The sequence below is a fragment of the Colius striatus genome, chromosome 8 (genome assembly GCF_028858725.1).
Source record: "Colius striatus isolate bColStr4 chromosome 8, bColStr4.1.hap1, whole genome shotgun sequence".
NCBI lineage: Eukaryota > Metazoa > Chordata > Aves > Coliiformes > Coliidae > Colius > Colius striatus.
This window is the reverse complement of record NC_084766.1, coordinates 6,085,320-6,103,054: the sequence shown is the minus strand read 5'-3', so window position 1 is coordinate 6,103,054 and position 17,735 is coordinate 6,085,320. Positions and strand designations below refer to the sequence as shown.

The 17,735-nt window shown below is 43.3% G+C and overlaps 1 protein-coding gene across 1 annotated transcript in view; it reads right to left on the bottom strand.

The window, feature by feature from the left end:
• CSGALNACT2 (chondroitin sulfate N-acetylgalactosaminyltransferase 2) overlaps positions 1-17,106 on the bottom strand; it is a 30,941-nt gene extending 13,835 nt beyond the window's left edge. The window contains exons 1-2 of the mRNA XM_062001633.1: positions 17,060-17,106; positions 414-1,662 (exon numbers count right to left, since the gene is read on the bottom strand). Of these exons, the coding sequence (XP_061857617.1) occupies positions 414-1,077 (664 nt within the window). The 5' untranslated portion in view covers positions 1,078-1,662; positions 17,060-17,106. The remainder of the gene's footprint in view (positions 1-413; positions 1,663-17,059) is intronic.
• Positions 17,107-17,735: the final 629 nt, after the last annotated feature.

Genomic DNA, 17,735 nt, shown 5'->3' with positions numbered 1-17,735 from the left:
GAAAAAGCCTCTGTAGCTTCATTCTGAAGAGCTTAACTATGCTGGAACAAGAGAAATGAATCAGTTTCTCCCTCCCACTGCAACCAGTTTCACTGGAAGACTTTCGGTTATTTAGTACCGTTAAGTCACACTAACTTCAGCTAAAATCAGTTATAAATGCCTCAGTATTTCCAGCAGTTACAGCTTCTCCTGGACACTTCTTGTGGCGAGCTCTTCTTCTGAAATAGATTTCTTGGTCCCTACGCAAACACAACATAATGAAGCAGTAATATTCTCACCACTAGAACTGAAGTTTCTTACTGTGTAATTACCCTTCAAGACAATATGCAAGTAGGTGAAACCTCTACAAATACCAACACAACAAAGCACCTGTTGTGTCGTCATCTTAACTGGCTGGAAAGCATGTAACATACCTTCTACGAAATCATTCTCACTATACAGCTGCCTCTCTCCAACACCATCTTCTTCATCTTGTCCATCTTCTTCATCTGGGTTATTGATAACTTCTAGGCCAGCCTCGATAACTTCTACCAATTCGTCTCGTTTATCCTTTCTAACAGGTTTTTCTTCTGGATGGCGAGTGAGCCCCATCTCCAACTGGAACACCTTCATGGACGTAAAGCTTTCAAAAGGAATGACGCCATATTCACTGGGCAGTTTGGCCCCCACGCTCACCTCAGCTTTGTCAATCTGGGAATGAAGAAACTCTAGGAGATCGTTGGATGCTTGCTCTTTGGTGCCTTGGTAATTCATACCATTGACCTTGGGGCTCTTTTTTTCCTGTAGGGATTTCAATTTATCACTCATTTCCTGAAGCTCTTGTTTTAACTGAGCAATCTGACGTTTCAGACTGGTAGCTCGGTTTTGGTAATGCTCTTCTTGCTCCTGCAAGAGAGCTTGATAATATTCTTTACCCATGTTTTCACCTACAACACCAGGTAGAGATCCATTGCCATCTGTTTGTGGAGCACACTCCAGCAAATACATGAGTAGGACTAAACTGAACAGTAAAGCAAGGCCCACTAATAGCCATCGAGTCCTGGCTTGAATTACTAAGCCTCTTCTGGGCATTCTCATAGTATTTCTGTTTCCAATTCAAAAAGATGACTTATCTGCTCACACCTTCCAGGGAACATCACCCCAGAGGTCAAGTCTTAGAAAGAGAGAGAAAGCATGACCATAAGAATTGCTACAAGTTTTGATAAAGTAGTTGATGAGCAGTTTTCAACCTTTGCCTTAATCAGGTGTCATTGCAGAGATATAAATCTGAAGTTCCTACATCATCCATAACTATCAACTGTAAGCTTGGGTGACGCCATGCAATTTGCTCAGGATTTCCTACCCCAAACAAAAAAGCCTGCAGAGAGGAAGGAAGATGGAAGACACCAGCAAGGAGTCATATTTCCATTTCCTAATTCAACCCTAGTTGAAGGGTTTTCACCTATTTGCAGGTCAGTAAGGAAAGTCTGCAAAAGTCATTGTATACATTTGGAATCAACAGCAATTTTTTTCCTCATCCACTATGTGTGAGAGCAGTCTACAGTCTAGCAACAGTAATTGTCACTGGCTCGTCTGGCTTTTCCTCTGGCACTTGAATATTTTATTCCACTTCACCCTCCTTTCCTTGGAATCTGTGGTTTGAGTCAGCAAAATGAAGAGAACCTACAATTAAAAGAAAGGTGCATATTAGAACTACAAAGCAGCCAGTCATTTGGGAAAACACATGAACAAAGTTGTGACATGTGGATGCAGAGGGTGGCTAGAGGAAGGGGAGGTGAAAGGAGAAAGAGAAAACATTCTTTCTTTCCATTGCTTTACCCATCACTGATTCCCTTTGACATAGTGTCTGGAAAATAGCAATATGGACAGTCTAGTGAGTACACTTTTTGTATAGCTGGCTAAAGCAGTAGAGGTTCTTCTAGTCTCATCAACTTTTCTTACTTTTAACTCTCCCAATCCTTCTTGATTTGTTTTATTTTCTACTGTGGGAGGAAAAACAAGCCAATAAAACTCATGCCCTTCCTACTCCTGTAAACTAAACTAAAAATCCAATAACTATTTTGAGGCAGATGCAGCAGCTTGCATTTCCATTTGCTTTTACTTTAAGTAAGTCTCTTTTAGGGAATAATTATTCACTCACTAATTAAGTACCATAGATTTAAATACCAAAGTTGACTGAAACAGCATTTCAGGAGAGGTAAAATTTAACAGAAACCCAAATTCAAACCCCAGTTCCTGATTGATGAAGGGGAGGCATCAGGCCAACATTCACCAACATTTACACCTTTTGATTTGAGTAAGGTCACCCTCTTACGCTGGTGAGCAGACCAGCTCAGAGGAAAAGACCAGGGAAAAAGATCGCGGTGAGGCGAGAAGGGGATGCGAAAAATCCTACTGAGCAACAATAGCCAGAAAAAGGTTTATGGGCCTCTTCAGTGACAGCATAAAGAGCTAAGAAGTAAGCTTCAAGGCACGTTAGTCTACTTTATGATGCTAATAAAACATCTTTGGTTAAAACTTGGTTGTAGAAAATAAGTGAAGCTCATTAAAATTTATCCAAGGATGTATTAGCTGTACATTCATTTTGTCTGTGTTGTGTAATTATGGTTTGGAGGAAGTTCTGGGACTTGAGTAACGTCGGTTCAGGTTCAGTATGCTTATGAGATTAGGAAAAAAACGACCACTTCAATAGACTGTTACTCAAGATCACCAGCAGCCACAAACGCCATCTTCCTCTGTCCTTACAAGTAAGTCCCAGTGCTATCACACACTCTCCGTGTTCACAAACACCTTGCAACATTTCTCCCCAATCACATCCTTGGGCCATAGCTCCCTTCCCACCTGGCCTCTAGCAGCGGGACATTGCTTTAGTGAGAACCAGGTATCAGTGGTATCATGCTATTAGACATCCTCATTTCCAGGAAAGCTCCAAAAAACAAAGCCTGAGCGATTAAGTGATTTATTCAAACCACCAACACCAATGCCTGCAATAGTTGGTCCTAACTTTGCATGCATGGCACCCACTAAGGTTTTCAAGAGCTGCATACTTTGGAGTTGTCCAGTTGAAGTCTACAGGACTGCTTGAGGCAGTTATTAGTATTTCTAGTGTTAAACTCCCCACCTATGACCCTGTCCACGAATAAATTAGATCCACCATGTAGAAATTCCTAATACAACAGCTTAAAAGCAAAGTTAGCCGAAGCTTTTCTAATTCATGTAAAACTGTTGGATACTTTGGTACAAAGTGAATACCAGCTTTATCAGCTGAATTCTAGGTGACAGCTTTGTAAGTCCAAATAACACAAAAGCTAGTCACTCCTCACTGCACAAACACAACATTATATAAATGCCTAAAGACCTAAATGCCTCTAAAGAGTGATGACCACCAGATGTATCCTCTGACTATCAACCGCCAGGGTCCAGATGTAGTGAATCAAGAATGGAGAAAGAATTAAAAACAATCCACAGTACAAAACCAGTATAAACCAGAAGTGATGTAATATCATCCCAACCTTTTTTTACTACAAAGTTGTCTACATGGCATTTTTTTCCACGTTTCTTCCTGGATTTTTGTTCTGTTAGACTGCAAGAGGTGAAGCCATGATTAACACCATGAAGAACCACATGTTTCCTTACACCTATATAACTAGGCTGTACTGAAGACACTCCAAGTAGAAGCTGTCACACCTCAGATCAGCCAAGGCATACTGAAAAATGATCAAACTCCCTGTCTTGTACCAAATATTGACAAATCCAGTTCCAACTATTTTTCAGTGCACAACCTTATTACTTCTGTCAAAACCAACAGCATTTCTGCATCACTTTACACTGAAACAAAGCTGCTGTACCACTGCAGAAATTAGCTTTCCGTTATGTGGAGATGCTTTTGGTACTGGAGACAAGGTAGAAAACAAAGCTGGCTCTTACAGCTCAGCAGAACAGGAAGCTTTGCGCTTCTCTGATTAAACTGTAAAAGTGAGGAGAAAGGTAAAGAAAAAGAAAGCATGTACTAGAAAGCAGGAGTTACTATTTCTAGTTAAGGCTGTCTTGAGACATTATTTGGGTTACCATAGTACAGTCTGAGAAAGGGCAGTGCAGGCAGTTGCAAATCATGGTCAAATCAGGTTCATCACTGAACTTAAAGCCCCTTAAGTCACACAATCTCCTACCACCTTGGGCTTTAAACAAACAACAGCTGTTGTTAAGTGACACACATCCACACTCCTGAAGCTGGGATATAAGCCTATGGGGGCCTTTATTCAGTTCTTGCTCTACCAATAAATTGCTCTTTGTTCAGGTTTGCTAAGTCACAAAGTTTCTTTAGGTCTCAATTCACGCCTTAGAAGCAAGTGACAACATATTTCCTGATGTGGTGTCAAGAAGACACAATGCACCAGGAGATTAGGAGTCCCACAGACAATATCAGGGGGCAATGAAAGAACAACTCTGTTCTTAAGAACTTCAACTGTGGCCAAATATACATGGTTATGGTAAGTATGGATTAAGCAAGTCAGCAGTCTCCAGGGGACTCAGAGCTTGCATTGCATCACCAGCTCAAGAACAAAAGATGGTGAGTAACTGCAGACTTCTGAGCCTTCCTACTGGCACTTTACCTATTTTATAGTAGAGGGCTGTTTTATGTTGCAGTGCCTTAAGGGGTGCTTAGGGACAGAAACAATAAGCCATTCCTGAAGGGATGGAAACTACCCATGGCAGGCTCCTGATTCTTTTCCTTCTAAGCCTCTAATTATTCTCTCATTAGTTGAAACCCTTTTCTAGTGACTTCGTGAGAATCTTATTAACAAGACAGCCTTTTTGAATAGAGATAGGCCTTGCCTATTTATCTTGAACAATTTTCATGGGACACCACATAGAACGGGCATTTTTCCCCACTACATCTCCCCTGTGGCCTTCCAAGGCAAGGAACATTTGTGCAACCAGTTATGTTAAAAAACATTAACATTTTAAATTGCACATGGAAGGGTAAGTTAGTTTGCTAAAGCAGTGAGACTGAGCCAATTTGGACACCTCTGGGTTTTTTTTCCCAGTATTAATTCTGCTGAGAAAAGTCATCATAAAGGAATCAGGCACAGACTTCATTTCACATCCTTCAAGGAGTGAGCGAGGCCAGTAGGAATCCTAATTCTCATCCCATCAGAAAAGGAAAGTTTACAAGCCCTCTCTTTTCACTACTCCTTCTTTCCAGAAAAGCAGTAGCTTTGCATATTTACAATCCAAATTGGATATGAATGAGATCTGGCACAGCAGACTATTTTAGGAATTCCAGTAACTACTCCCAGGCTGCAGCAGATGATTACAAGAACAAAGGGGCTGTGAAACTCTCGAATTAGCAAAAACATGCAGGACCCCAAGAATCATAAAAGCAAAGTTAATTCAGTGTCACATGGTACATTCTGAAGTTTATTAACAACAACAATAAGATCATGCAGAAATAAGTAATCATGCACAAGTCCCCAGGATCAGCGTTTTGAGTTCCAAACATTTAAATTGCACGTGTTGATATTTAATTCTTCAAACCATGTCCATGTGCAATACTCCCTATGATCTCAGACAAACAACACTTACACAATGCCTGTAAAGATTTGCAGGTTTTCCAGAAGCAACTGGTTGTTATTCTTTCTGCATTTCCAGGGCCTTATGTATATTCAACTATGGAAATGTTTCTGTTCCTTACAAAAGAGCTCATTGATTCTCTAAGCACAAGGAAACAGACCAGCATGCTAATTGAAAACGCTTTTAAATTTGTTTTTATTATATTAGCACTCTGTTTTGGTTCCTTGTTGCAAAGGATGAGTAAGTCTCTCTAAAGAGGGGAAACATTCACACTTAAAGCAATGACCTAATTCAGTATGCACCCGGCTTCACACCAGACTGTACGGACATGCCTCATTTTAGCATGTTCTAATTCAGACACAACCTTTTCGTTCAGCATGCCCTAGATGGTCATAGTTTAGCTGCTTATGAAATTCCAGCTGATATTCATAGTTATTGTTCATAATTTCACCCAGATGCCACAGATATTCACTGTCTTAAACCCCGTCCACACAGACATACTTCTCTGCTTGGCAAGTTAAACAATGAAAACATAAGATCCAATGTCATGCCTTGAATATTCCTCCTTATTCTGAAGAAGAGTGTCACTGAAAGGAGAATTGCTTGTGAGAACTGGATAAACACTGTGTGCACAGTTATTTTTTCACTTGCTGAAACCAACACAAAGCAAACTGGCCATCTTTTGCTGTCACAGACCATCTTTGCATAAACCTTAGAGTGAGAAACCTCAAACCCATCATCAGAAACACATGTCTGTTTACTATGCTGAGGTATACCCTCAGGAAAGACACAAAGAAATTTGTTCAGGGTTTTATTATATATTTCTAGTCAAATGAGTATGAAAGTCAGATTTTTCAGCTGCAGGGAAGATGAATAGAAAAGGGGAAACAAAGAGGAAAAAAACATCTCAGAGAAGAGTTTGGGAACATAGTTCTCACTTTCCACAGAAAGCTAATTTTTCAGTTTAGTAACTCACTGTACTAAGTAACATGTTTTTATCACAACTCCACCATCTGATTTGCTTTCAGTCACAGCTCTGCTTCCCAAGCACACATGTACACACATGCACACACACTGCTGGATGGCAGAGAAGTGAGAGCCACTATCAGTTTCTGGAAAGAAGATCTACATACAAGCAAACCAGTAGGAATGTAAAAATCATCACAAAATATTTTAGAACTCAGAGGCTTTACAATAAGTCCTGAAGAATTTGAGAGATGTGCTTACACGCATCGCAAGTACTGCCCACAGTAAATCAACCACATCAAGAACAAGCAGCAGCTGATTTTCAACTTTCTGAAAGTTTAGAGCATAACACACAGTTTTAATTCATCATAAAAGTTCTGTTTGTAAGCACAGTACCTCAGCTATGCTACTCACATTATCCATCTGACACTAAAGTGAATTTTAGTTCCAGCTATCTCTTACGATTTCCATCAACATTTCCTCATGTCCTTCTCTGTACCTTTGCAGCACTCCCATCATGTGCCATACTGCCTTGGCATGCTCACCCGGAGACTATTGCATAGGACCAAACCTAAGTGCACACACCAGCCCTCAACAGGACAGAGTAGCTGCTGTAGTTATTTTTCCAGACATTGCAGAACTACATCAGAAGTGCAACAGTTAAAAAAACCCAACCCAAACAGAGACAAATCTGCCCTGGGAGAGTAGGTGACACTATCGGTTCTCCATCAGATCTAACTCAACCTCAAAACCTGTGATTCTTAATTCTGAAAAGCTTATTGGCATCACTTGGTTGATAAACCAAGGAAATGGCTGCACTTGGCTCACGTCCATCACTGACACAGCAGACTCCAGCAGTATCAGCTATGCAGTCATCTATGTTACTGCAGCCAGCCTCACCTGGCTGCTCATCAGCCAACCACCCAGAACAGTGCTGAGCCATCAGTTTAGCACTGCTCCTCATTTTCATTCATGGGTCTGGGCTTTCTTGTCTCCCTCTGCTTGCTTTGTTATCAACTCTCACTTGTAAGCACTTCCAAAGACAGGGGGACAATGATGACTACACACTGATTGCTGAACATCTTACTTCACTTTTAATTAAGGACATGGGAAAAGAAAACCTCACCAGACAGTCAACACAAGAACCACTGCATACATTAAGGACAGCCTGTGATGAATTATAAAGTGCTCAAACATATCTGCAATAGGTAACTTAGGATATTTGCTTAGCTCCGGAATGGGAAGGAAAAACATTCATGCCTTTGGCACAAGGATTACAGGGGTGGTCACAGTATACCAGGAAAAAAGTAGTTGAGGCATGGGAACCTGTAGGAAAACGTTACTTCAGCGACAGGTGACAACAATCACAGGATCTATTACTCCCAAAATAATATTCCCTATGCAAACGGTTTCTTTTCCAAAAGCAACACTGTGATTTTGCCAGAAGAAATGCTGTGCTCAAAAATAAATTACGACTAACCCTCCACAACTTCCCACTGTCCTATTAGAGATTCCAGTACACAGGGAAGATAAACAGGGCTTCTTATCTCACTTGTTTCGTGCAATAGATCAACTCACACTCAACACTAGAGAGAATTTATCGATTAGAAACTCTGTCTTCTTCCTGGATCAGCTGCTGTTTGTTAATTGCATCTTTTCAAGAGACGCAACTGAAGCAGTACACTTTATACTAACCTTTTTTAAGAAAAAAAAAACATAGAAACAAGTAGCATTTAATTTTACTCTTGGAATTCAATCATTGTAAGATAGATTATACCCAGGCTTATCCTACAAAGAATAATCAAGCAGGGCTTGCTCTTCAGAGCCTTCCCAAACACACTCTTGCAGTTTCTGCCCCAGTTTCCCCAAGTTCATTGGCATGTGTTTTTACAACAGCAATGCAGACCATCAGGCCAGTGCAAAGGACTCATCCTGCCCCTGTACCACACAGCCCTTCCCATCCCTGTATCCCAGACCAGAAGAGAAATCAGCACAGCAAGCCGACAGACCAGGAAGCAATATGGACTTTATTGTCCCTGTTCTCAGTGCTACAGCTAATGCAGCAGTGAAAGCGAGCAGGTGATATCCAGTAATCTAGAAATCCTGCTGGTTTGGCCACAACAGTCCCTGGAAAGAAAACAATCATGCTTGTCATCCTCAAATGAAGGAAACACTCACCGTACTGAAACAGCTTAAACACAATTCTTGCTAATTTACTGTGAAATGACAAGAAGAAAACAAGCCTTTTGCTTAAGTGACTTTATCTCCCACAAGTTAGAGGAGCAAACAAATTATCATTGTCCTTGCTCTTGTTCCTACACAAAACCCAACCCATTGCATAGTTAAGTGGACAAATGAAAGAACAACATCATTCAAATTATTTACTTTACACCTAATCCAAAGTAGGCAATGAGTTTATGAACAGGAGTCCTGCTTTGGCTTCTGTGAAGCCAAAGCAAGTCCATTTGTCTGGAAACTGCTGAATAGAAATTGGAACTTGAAACCCAAACAGCTACGTCTTAACTACACTGGTCAGTATTATCCTATTTCAGATAAGGCCAGGAAACAGGAGTCAGCTTATAGTCACTTTACTGCTTTTACAAGGAGACATCTGCTTAGCAAGAAACTAGGTAAAATGCCCTAAGTAAGACTAGTTGAAGGAGTTTTGTTTGCTTGCCTGTGTGTTTTTAAATCATTATTATTAAACAGCTATCCTGAAAGACTCATTACCTACAGCTTCATAAGATAAGTAACTTTTTCTATTTTACAGACCTTTTCATAGACTAATTATGGTTGGAAACGACCTTTAATATCATCAAGTTCAGCCACTCACCTCACATTGCCAGGTCCATCACTAAACTAAACCATATCCCTTAGCAACTCAGTTTATACTACAGTTTGCACTACTGAGCTTGCTGTAGGCACTATTCCCCTTTTTAAACTTGGCAAAAAACCCACAAACTCCAAACTCAGAGAAGCAAGTCTTCCTGTTATTATAATGCAATTAAAGGAGCAGCAGTGTTATATGACCACACTAGACTTCTTTTGCCTACTCTACAGCTTGTGAAAGTTCTATCTAGAAATGGGAAGAAAAGCACAAGTAGCAACCTTACTACAGTTATCAGGGAAACACTTTCCACTGCTATTCCCAACATTAGGCAAGAAACCAATTACATTTACTACATGCTTTCCAATAACCTTATTAACAACATTCTGTCCATAAGAGACTGGATAAATTATACATCTATATGTACAATCTGTCACTGTAACGTGGCAGCAAGGTGGGCTCTCAGTCCAGAGCACATCACCTGAGCAACCTTACCAACTCAGGTCTGTTCACTGAAGGCTGGCAGAACCTCCAAACCGTGCTCATAACACTGTACACTTCATCAAAGGCAAAAGGACAGCTGCATTTCTGGAGAGGATAGAAGGAATGGAACCTACAAATATCTTTAGAATGGATAAAAAGCAGTGTGGTAGGGTAGGTTCTGCTTTCAGCACAACAAATCAGCCACGAATATGTCACCAGAAGTGAAAGTTGGATGCCAGATGATTGAGAAACATGTGGTACGTTCCAAAAGCACAGCTAGATGCACTCATGTCATCTGTAATTTTCCAATTTGACATTATAACTAAGCCTTAACTTACTCTTAGAGGAGTAGCAATACCGGGCTTCATTGAAAGCTGAGAGGACAGCAGCTTGTCAGAACTATCTATCTTGGCTTCAGTTTTTTCTTAAAGCTTCCTTACATTGAAAAAGACATCAGTACAAAAAATAGAAACACCAAGCACTCAACACTTGGCCTTACTCTGCTCTATCTCTCTTCGTTTTGTATTTGCAGTCCCTGAAGTCAGTCTTTGGACCACTTGGACCATCTTATTTGTTCCTCATCTCTTCAGGAAATTGATCTCTCTTCAGGAAGAGAAGGTCATGATTTGGCAGAGAGAGAAGCCAGGAGTTTCTGTAAACCTATATTTTCACATTCCTTGTGCCATTCTTCTGCTGTGCTCACATTCTGCAGTTTGTTGGGGTTTTTTTGCTACACATCAAGGGACACACAGGTTATAACCACAGACACCTGTTGCAAACTATTCCAAATGCTACATTTGACAGATGGTGCTACTGGCAGCAACTCTTATTAAGCCATTTGAATGTTTTCTTAAGGTCTTGTTACCTTCTCCTCTTGTCCCTTCAAACAGACAACTTAAATTCCTGTTACACTTCCATCTCTCCACCTAGTTAGGGAAAACTCTAACAGAAGCTCAGGGTCTTACACAACTAAGGAGCAACTCTGAAGGGTTAAATGCAAAAAACTCCACGTCACTGGATTATGTGACCAAACAAACCACCTTAAAGGAACATATTTTGTGAAATTAATAGTAGAATCTGATACAGCATTTTGTATGTTAAAACTCAGTCATGTTCTAGCACTGGGAGTGCTGGGGCAGAGTTTACCCTGCACAGACATTGCTTCCAGACTGTGCTGGGAAAAGGCAGGCACACCAGTCACATCAGCATCAGCCACAGCTGATAATCATCCTCCTAATTTGCAAATTTTATGTCTCCAGATTTCTATCTCTATCAGAAGTTTCCAAACTATCATTCATCAGTCTTCATTTCCACTCTACCAGAGCATGTAGGAAGACATGCAAGCCACCTGCCACCCCTGGGGCTGTGAGTGGTAGCAATAGTGCTGACAAGTGTCCTTATCCTTTCTGACACCACTGCTTGTGGAAATCTTTAAGAGTCAGCAGAAGCACAACCACAAGTTGTCTGAAAGCTATCACCCAAAACAATCTTGCACGACAGATTTGGTTTCATCTACAGGCTGCCCAGGGAGGGTGTGGAGGGTCCTCCTCTGGAGGTTTTCAAAACCCACCTGGATGTGTTCCTGTGTGACCTGATCTAGGTGGACCTGCCTCAGCAGTGGGGTTGGACTAGATGATCTCTAAAAGCCCCTTCCAACCCCTACCATTCTGTGATTTTAGGTGACACTGATGACTTCTATATAATTCCAGAGACTCTAAACTGTGCTCAAGATTTAGCATTTTGTATTTTCATAGAGTGCTTCAAGGCACAAGGTCACTTACCTCATTTCCTCTGCCTTAATGTAGTTCCACCACTTTAATGCAGCACGCTCCAAACAAGCTTCAGTTGCTTCCTGTGCATCACTGCTCAACACCTGCCCTTGCAACGGCAACAAAAACTCAACCCAAAAGAACCATTTGAGTATTATTTCTTCTGTTTCTACAGAAACAATACACACATGCAAACACATGTATGCACACTGCAGTAGCACAAAATCTGCCTGGTTAGGTATCATGCTGCAATTAACTCTCTCATGTTAAATGCCACAGGACATACCCATAGCATCTACAACCAAAATTATTTGCAGCACCTCTGTACAGCAGCAATTCAGCCATCAGCTTTAAACTCTCACACCTTTCTGCAAGCTACAAACTGTTCTTCCATGTCTTTCCCTTGCAACTGGCATATGAAAAAATTATTAAGTCCCTTCTCCCTTACAAGATAATCTGGGACTAATTACCCTGATTTTCAAATCCTAATGTTAATTTTAAAATGAGTCTAGCTTTGTATACTACGTTCTGGAGAATTCAAGGCATGCAACTGTTTTGACTTGCACAAAAGTGCTCATCTACTGTCTTGACAAAAGGCATGATCAACAGTACAGACACATTTTAACAGTTTGTGGTTGATGTTTGTCAAATACAAGAAGCAGATATCTAGAGAGGGTTAAAAAAACCCCTCAGCTTTAAATATACTTGAAAATGCTTATTACATATAAGTATTGTAATACATGCATGCATTTCTGAGTCTACCTTTCAACTCCTAGCTGTTCAGCACTACTATTTCACCATTGAACATGAGAACCAATGTTGAGTCATGTGCAGCTCGATGAGCGGACTGCTGCCTGTGACAGCCACTAAGTATGTGGCAGGACCTATCTCCAGAGCATTCATAAGCCATGAAGGAATTTTACTGCTGTTCTACAAGTGGAATACGAGTTTCTCTTAAGAGAAATTCCCTGTAGAATTACACAGAAGAGTAAAATTAGAGAACAAGTGCCAAATGTATCTGTTTGCCCAGCTCTCTCCCAGCATCAGTCCAGCCACTCCTGCACTGCCAGGATGGCTGCACTACTGCAGCTCTGCACACTGTTTCCCGAGTTGTCTGTTGTGTACTTGCATTGAAACTCACATGGGTAAATGTTCTTACCTCTCCATCAAAGTAACTCATTAATTGACAGCTTGGATAATTTCTGGCCATAGCAGAGAAGTTGACAAGAGGACTCACTTTTGACACCAGGACACAAATGCTGACTGCTGAGTGCTGATCTTGGCTTCCCAAATAGCTGCTCTGAAGTGACATCCCTACTAGAAAGCCCAGGACCATAAAGGAGAAATATCCTCTTCCAGAAGCTGCTTCACCAGTGAAACAGCACCACTAAGTGTGGGGAAGAAAGGTCCAAGAACCTCCCAAGACCACGGTGGGAGCTAAAGGAGGTAATTGGGCCCAATAAGAGCATAGTGCTGGAAGACGTGTACTGCAGGCAGATGCTAATGAGTAAACAGGCCAATCACTACAGCTATTTTTTATTAGAGTTGGAGATAACTAAGAATGGCAGGAAATGGTTAGAGTAAAAAAGTACATGCAAGATTTCTATGATTGTGATTTCCTCACATGATAGCTTCCTTACCTCAAGTCATATGTGAATGTTCTGAACATGGCTTTGGAACACCGATGCCCCACTGATGCTCTTTCCAAGGCTCACATTGGCATTCCCAGCACCTGCAATGGCTTGCCAGCCTTACCAACTCCCCAGTAAGTTTTAAAGCATTCAGTTTGTGAATGAAAAAAGCCTTTTAAAAGAGGTAAGGTAAACCAAGAGATTTTTAGAAGGTATTCTTCCCACCTCACTCCACTCTGATATAATTGTGGGGCAAGTGTCTCCTGCCAGCCTCAGCATAAACCAAAGAGAAGCAGGATGGACAGACTAGTGCCAGCATGGAAAGAGTACAAGCTTCTCGCACATATTTTAGTGTGCCCTATTTTCACGTGCAGTAAAATCTTCCAGGATTAGGAACAAAAAGCTCATTTTCCTTTCCTCTTGAACCTTTGCTCTTTAATGACTACATAGAGCTTGCCACGATTATCTAGTCACTCTTACTTTCTTAAAGAATAACAGTTTCTCAGCCAGCAGTGACCATCAGAACCACCAGTTTAAATCAGGCACACAACAAAGTGTAAGACATCCAACAACTACTAAGCTGCCTGACTTGTCTATCTACATTTTTAGGTACAAGTAAGATCCCCACAGCCTTACTGTAACATTTTTTAACAGGCTTAGATGAAAGCAGCAGACAGATGCACCTCCAAAGCGCCTCAGACAGAATCCTGTCCCACTATTTTTGCACCAAAGACACTCAGGACAAGGAAGGCTGCAGCTTGCTACTGCCTTCACACATGTTTTTGGGTTTTTGATTTTCAAAAAAGAGCTTCATAAGAAAGAAACTGAGTGTACTGAAGTCATTGCACACTTTCAAATTCTTCCACCAATATTATTGCCTATTTTCTAATCATCATGCCAAATGGAACAGTTCTGGCAGACAGTGAGAAGTGCCCTTGCACTGATTCTTCTGATAAGCTGTGGCATCAACTCAGAAGTAAAACTATATTCCCATCCCCTCACTAAAGCATTACACTTCTGAATACCTTGCAAGTTACAATTTCATTCTCCATTTCCAGCACTAAGCCTGCAAGAACACAATTAGTTGCACAGATAAAGCACAGTATCTTATTTTCTCTTTCTACAAAAGCTATTAAGCTCCTGAGACACTTTCACATTTTCTTTTTTTTTGAGAACTGTTTTTCTGTAAAGATTTCATTCTGTTGTTTTTTTCTTTTTTAATAAAGCCTTGTGCTTGAAACCCTGGTCTATTTGTTATTTTACTTCTCCAGAAACAAGATGATTACGGTCTCCTCCTATACTTTTATTCTGGAGGGTTGATCCTCTAAGAGGCTAGAAGACAGATGAGCTAACTGAAAGCCAAGCACTTTATCAGTTCCAGTGTCACCCAAATCCTTATCCAAAGCCTGAGATTCATCCCACCTCCATGATCCTGCTTCAGCACTGTTTAAAGAGAAAATACTGCGAGTCATGAAGCTTGCTTCATAATGACAGACTGTTTCAGAGCTAAGGAAAATATTGTGCAATTTGTTTTCTGCAGTAAAAAAAGCCTGGCCTCCTATTTCTTATATCTTCCCTTCCCCAAATTTGGTTTTATCTCTTTTAAAAGTTCTGATCATTTTGGTGATTCCTTTTCAAAAGAGGCAGGTCCACAGAACACTTCTGGCAAGCACCAAAGTAGCAGCCTGTAGTGCAGCAGTAGAAATTGTTGTGCCAGATATGTTTGTGGGTTTTCTTGGCAACAGACCACATCTACTTATCATTTAACTATGCCCTCAGAAGATGCTTCTCACTGACTTGGGAAGACCTGTATCCCAGGGCTGGAACTTTTCAAAGCAAAGAATTTCAATTCAAGAATAACTTGGTGCAACGTCAACCATGAAGCTGCAGCCTTAATGATATGCTTAGAGTTTTCTTTCTTTTTTTTCTTCTTCCTTTAAGCCTGAGGAAGACACTGAAACGGAGTCATGGGATCAAGAAGGGAAAGAACTATTCACGATCAACTGATCTTAATCACACCCTTTAGTGGGTTTCCTCCAGGAACAGACAAGCTAAACAATTTCTGTTTGCGCCTGTACTTCAAAACCCTTATTCTTCCTTCCATTTTCAGCTTAACTGCAGCTTAGGACAGTGGTGCTATAGCAACACTGTGGGTCTCCTGATCCTTATGATAAGGGCATACTTTTGGGACAGTCTCCCATAAAAGCCTCAGGGTATAATTGAGGCCCACAGCTAACACCCCTTGAGTAAAATGCATCTCTCTCCACTGACAGCTACTGGGAATACTTCCAAGCCACTGCCTTTGACAGCATTTTGGGACTTACTGTCTAGCTAATAAACACGGGAAAACCAGAAGTTTCCTTCAAACACATTGAAGCAGTACAGTAACTTTCAGCCCATCCATGCTGGAAAAGAAGAAACTCTCTCACAGGCCAGGCCTCTGCATGTACAGTCCCATAGGAAAAAAAAAGAAAGAACTTTCACTGTGTGATACTGTAGGTGTTGAAGGACATTTACTCAGCATTAAAACAGCTTCACCCTTTTTTGTAGCTCTTCAAAGTTACCCATCAGAGTAAAAGAATACACATAGTCCTTACCCATCACCCACAAGCTTAGCAGAAGCGATCAGTGTCTCAGTTTCCACCTGACAGAGGGACTTGAAGAGAAAAAACCACAACCAAACAAACTACAAAACCACAGAACAAAGTAAATGTTAATTATGCAGATCTGGATCAGGCTTTACTGAAAACACACAGTATCAAGTTGTAACTTTTCCTACACTTAGCTTTAAAAGCTGTCTTGCAAAACGCAAAAGCCATGCTTCTGCTTTAGCATTCCTTCTATACATGAGTTAGTTTCAGGGTTAACGGTCCGATGACAACGATGCAGCTTTATTTCTGATGTTCAACATCAAAACGTTCCAAATTTCACGGTTTACGAGAGCACAGAATTTACTGACCAAGAACCCCACTGACAAAAAACAAATGAAAACCACCGTTAAACAGGTCTAAACACCCCACTGGAAATAATCAAGTGCGCTCTCATAATTTCTTCTGCTTTGGGGAGCTTGGGGCGGGGGTGGGGTGGGGGTTGATGGCGGAAGGAATTGGGCTTCTTGCGGTTTGAGCAAATTACAATGCCATCGCCGACCAGCCCATGCACTGGAACGGAGAGACGGCAACTGTGACCTCTCCAGTCTCCCGCTATCACCGATCGGGGCCGGTCTCAAGAAGAGCGGGGAGATGGGCAGTGATGCTCTCTGCAGAGATTCGGCCCCGTAGCATCCCCAGCGCTGCCTCTGGATGCCCGCATCTCCCAAAACGCACTCCCCAGCTCCTTAAAGCAACGGAAACGCAACGGCGAGAAGGAATAGAGAGATTCATTTTATTGTTGAGAGTGCACTAAGAGGGAAAATCGCGTTCGGTTTGCGGGGCCCCCGCCACGAGGGCGATGAGGAGCGCTGCCCAGGAGCGATCCCATCTGTTCGCCCCTCCGGGCACTGCCGCGGCCCGCAGCGCCGGGCCGGCAGCTCCCTCGCCCCTCCGCCGGCCGCGGGCCGCCAGCCCCGGCCCCGCCGCACACCGCGGGTCGCGGGGACGGGCCTGCCGCGATGTCGCTGCCCGCCGGCCGGGCCGAGCAGAGCCGAGCCGGGCCGGGCCGGGAGGGCTCCCGGGGTGCCGCTCGGCACCTTCCCGGCGGCAGACGAGGGACCGAGCAGTGGGTGAGGAGCGCGTCGCGCCGGAGAGAGGAGCGCGGGAGGGAGGCGCCGGACGGGGAGGGCGTGAGGGGCGCGGGGCGGCCGTACTCACCGCGCGGGCCCCGCCGCGGAGCCGCGGCCCCACTTCCTGTGCGCTGGGAAATAGGCGGGCGGGGCTCTCCGCCGCGGCCCTTAAAGGGGACGGCACCGACCGCCTCCGGGGCGGGACTGGCTGCCGCTGGCGGCCGCGCTGCAGGGGCACCCCCGCCCCTCTGGGCTGCCCGCGGAGGGGAAGCGGAGGCCGGTACCCTGGCGGGCAGGGCCCGGCTCGGCCCCGCGGCCTTTCACCCGGCTTTCTGCCCGAGCAGCGCGCCCCGGCCTCCACACGCCGTCCGGCTGCAGGCGCGCTGGGCTCCGGTGCGCCAGAAGTAGGTGTCCGAGAGCTCATGTTCGGAGATTCATAAATAGCCCTATGTGTGACCGGTGATAAGCACCGTCCTGATGTGTCGGGGCGTGCGCGTCTGCGCAGGTCTGTGCATCGCCGCAGCGCCTCAGCCCACGCGTCAGGCGCACGGACCGCGGCAAACCTCCGTGAACTTGGGGATGCCAAAAGGGCACATCCAGGCCCACGGGCACTGACCCGCTGCACAGCCACGGCAACTGCCACCGCACGCGGCACAGCGGGAAGCTGACACACGGGCCGCGGTTGCTCCGTGCTGCTTCGGACCTGCTACCCCCTGTCTTGTGCCACTGCTCAGTCCCGACACTGTGGCACAGCGTGTTGAGGC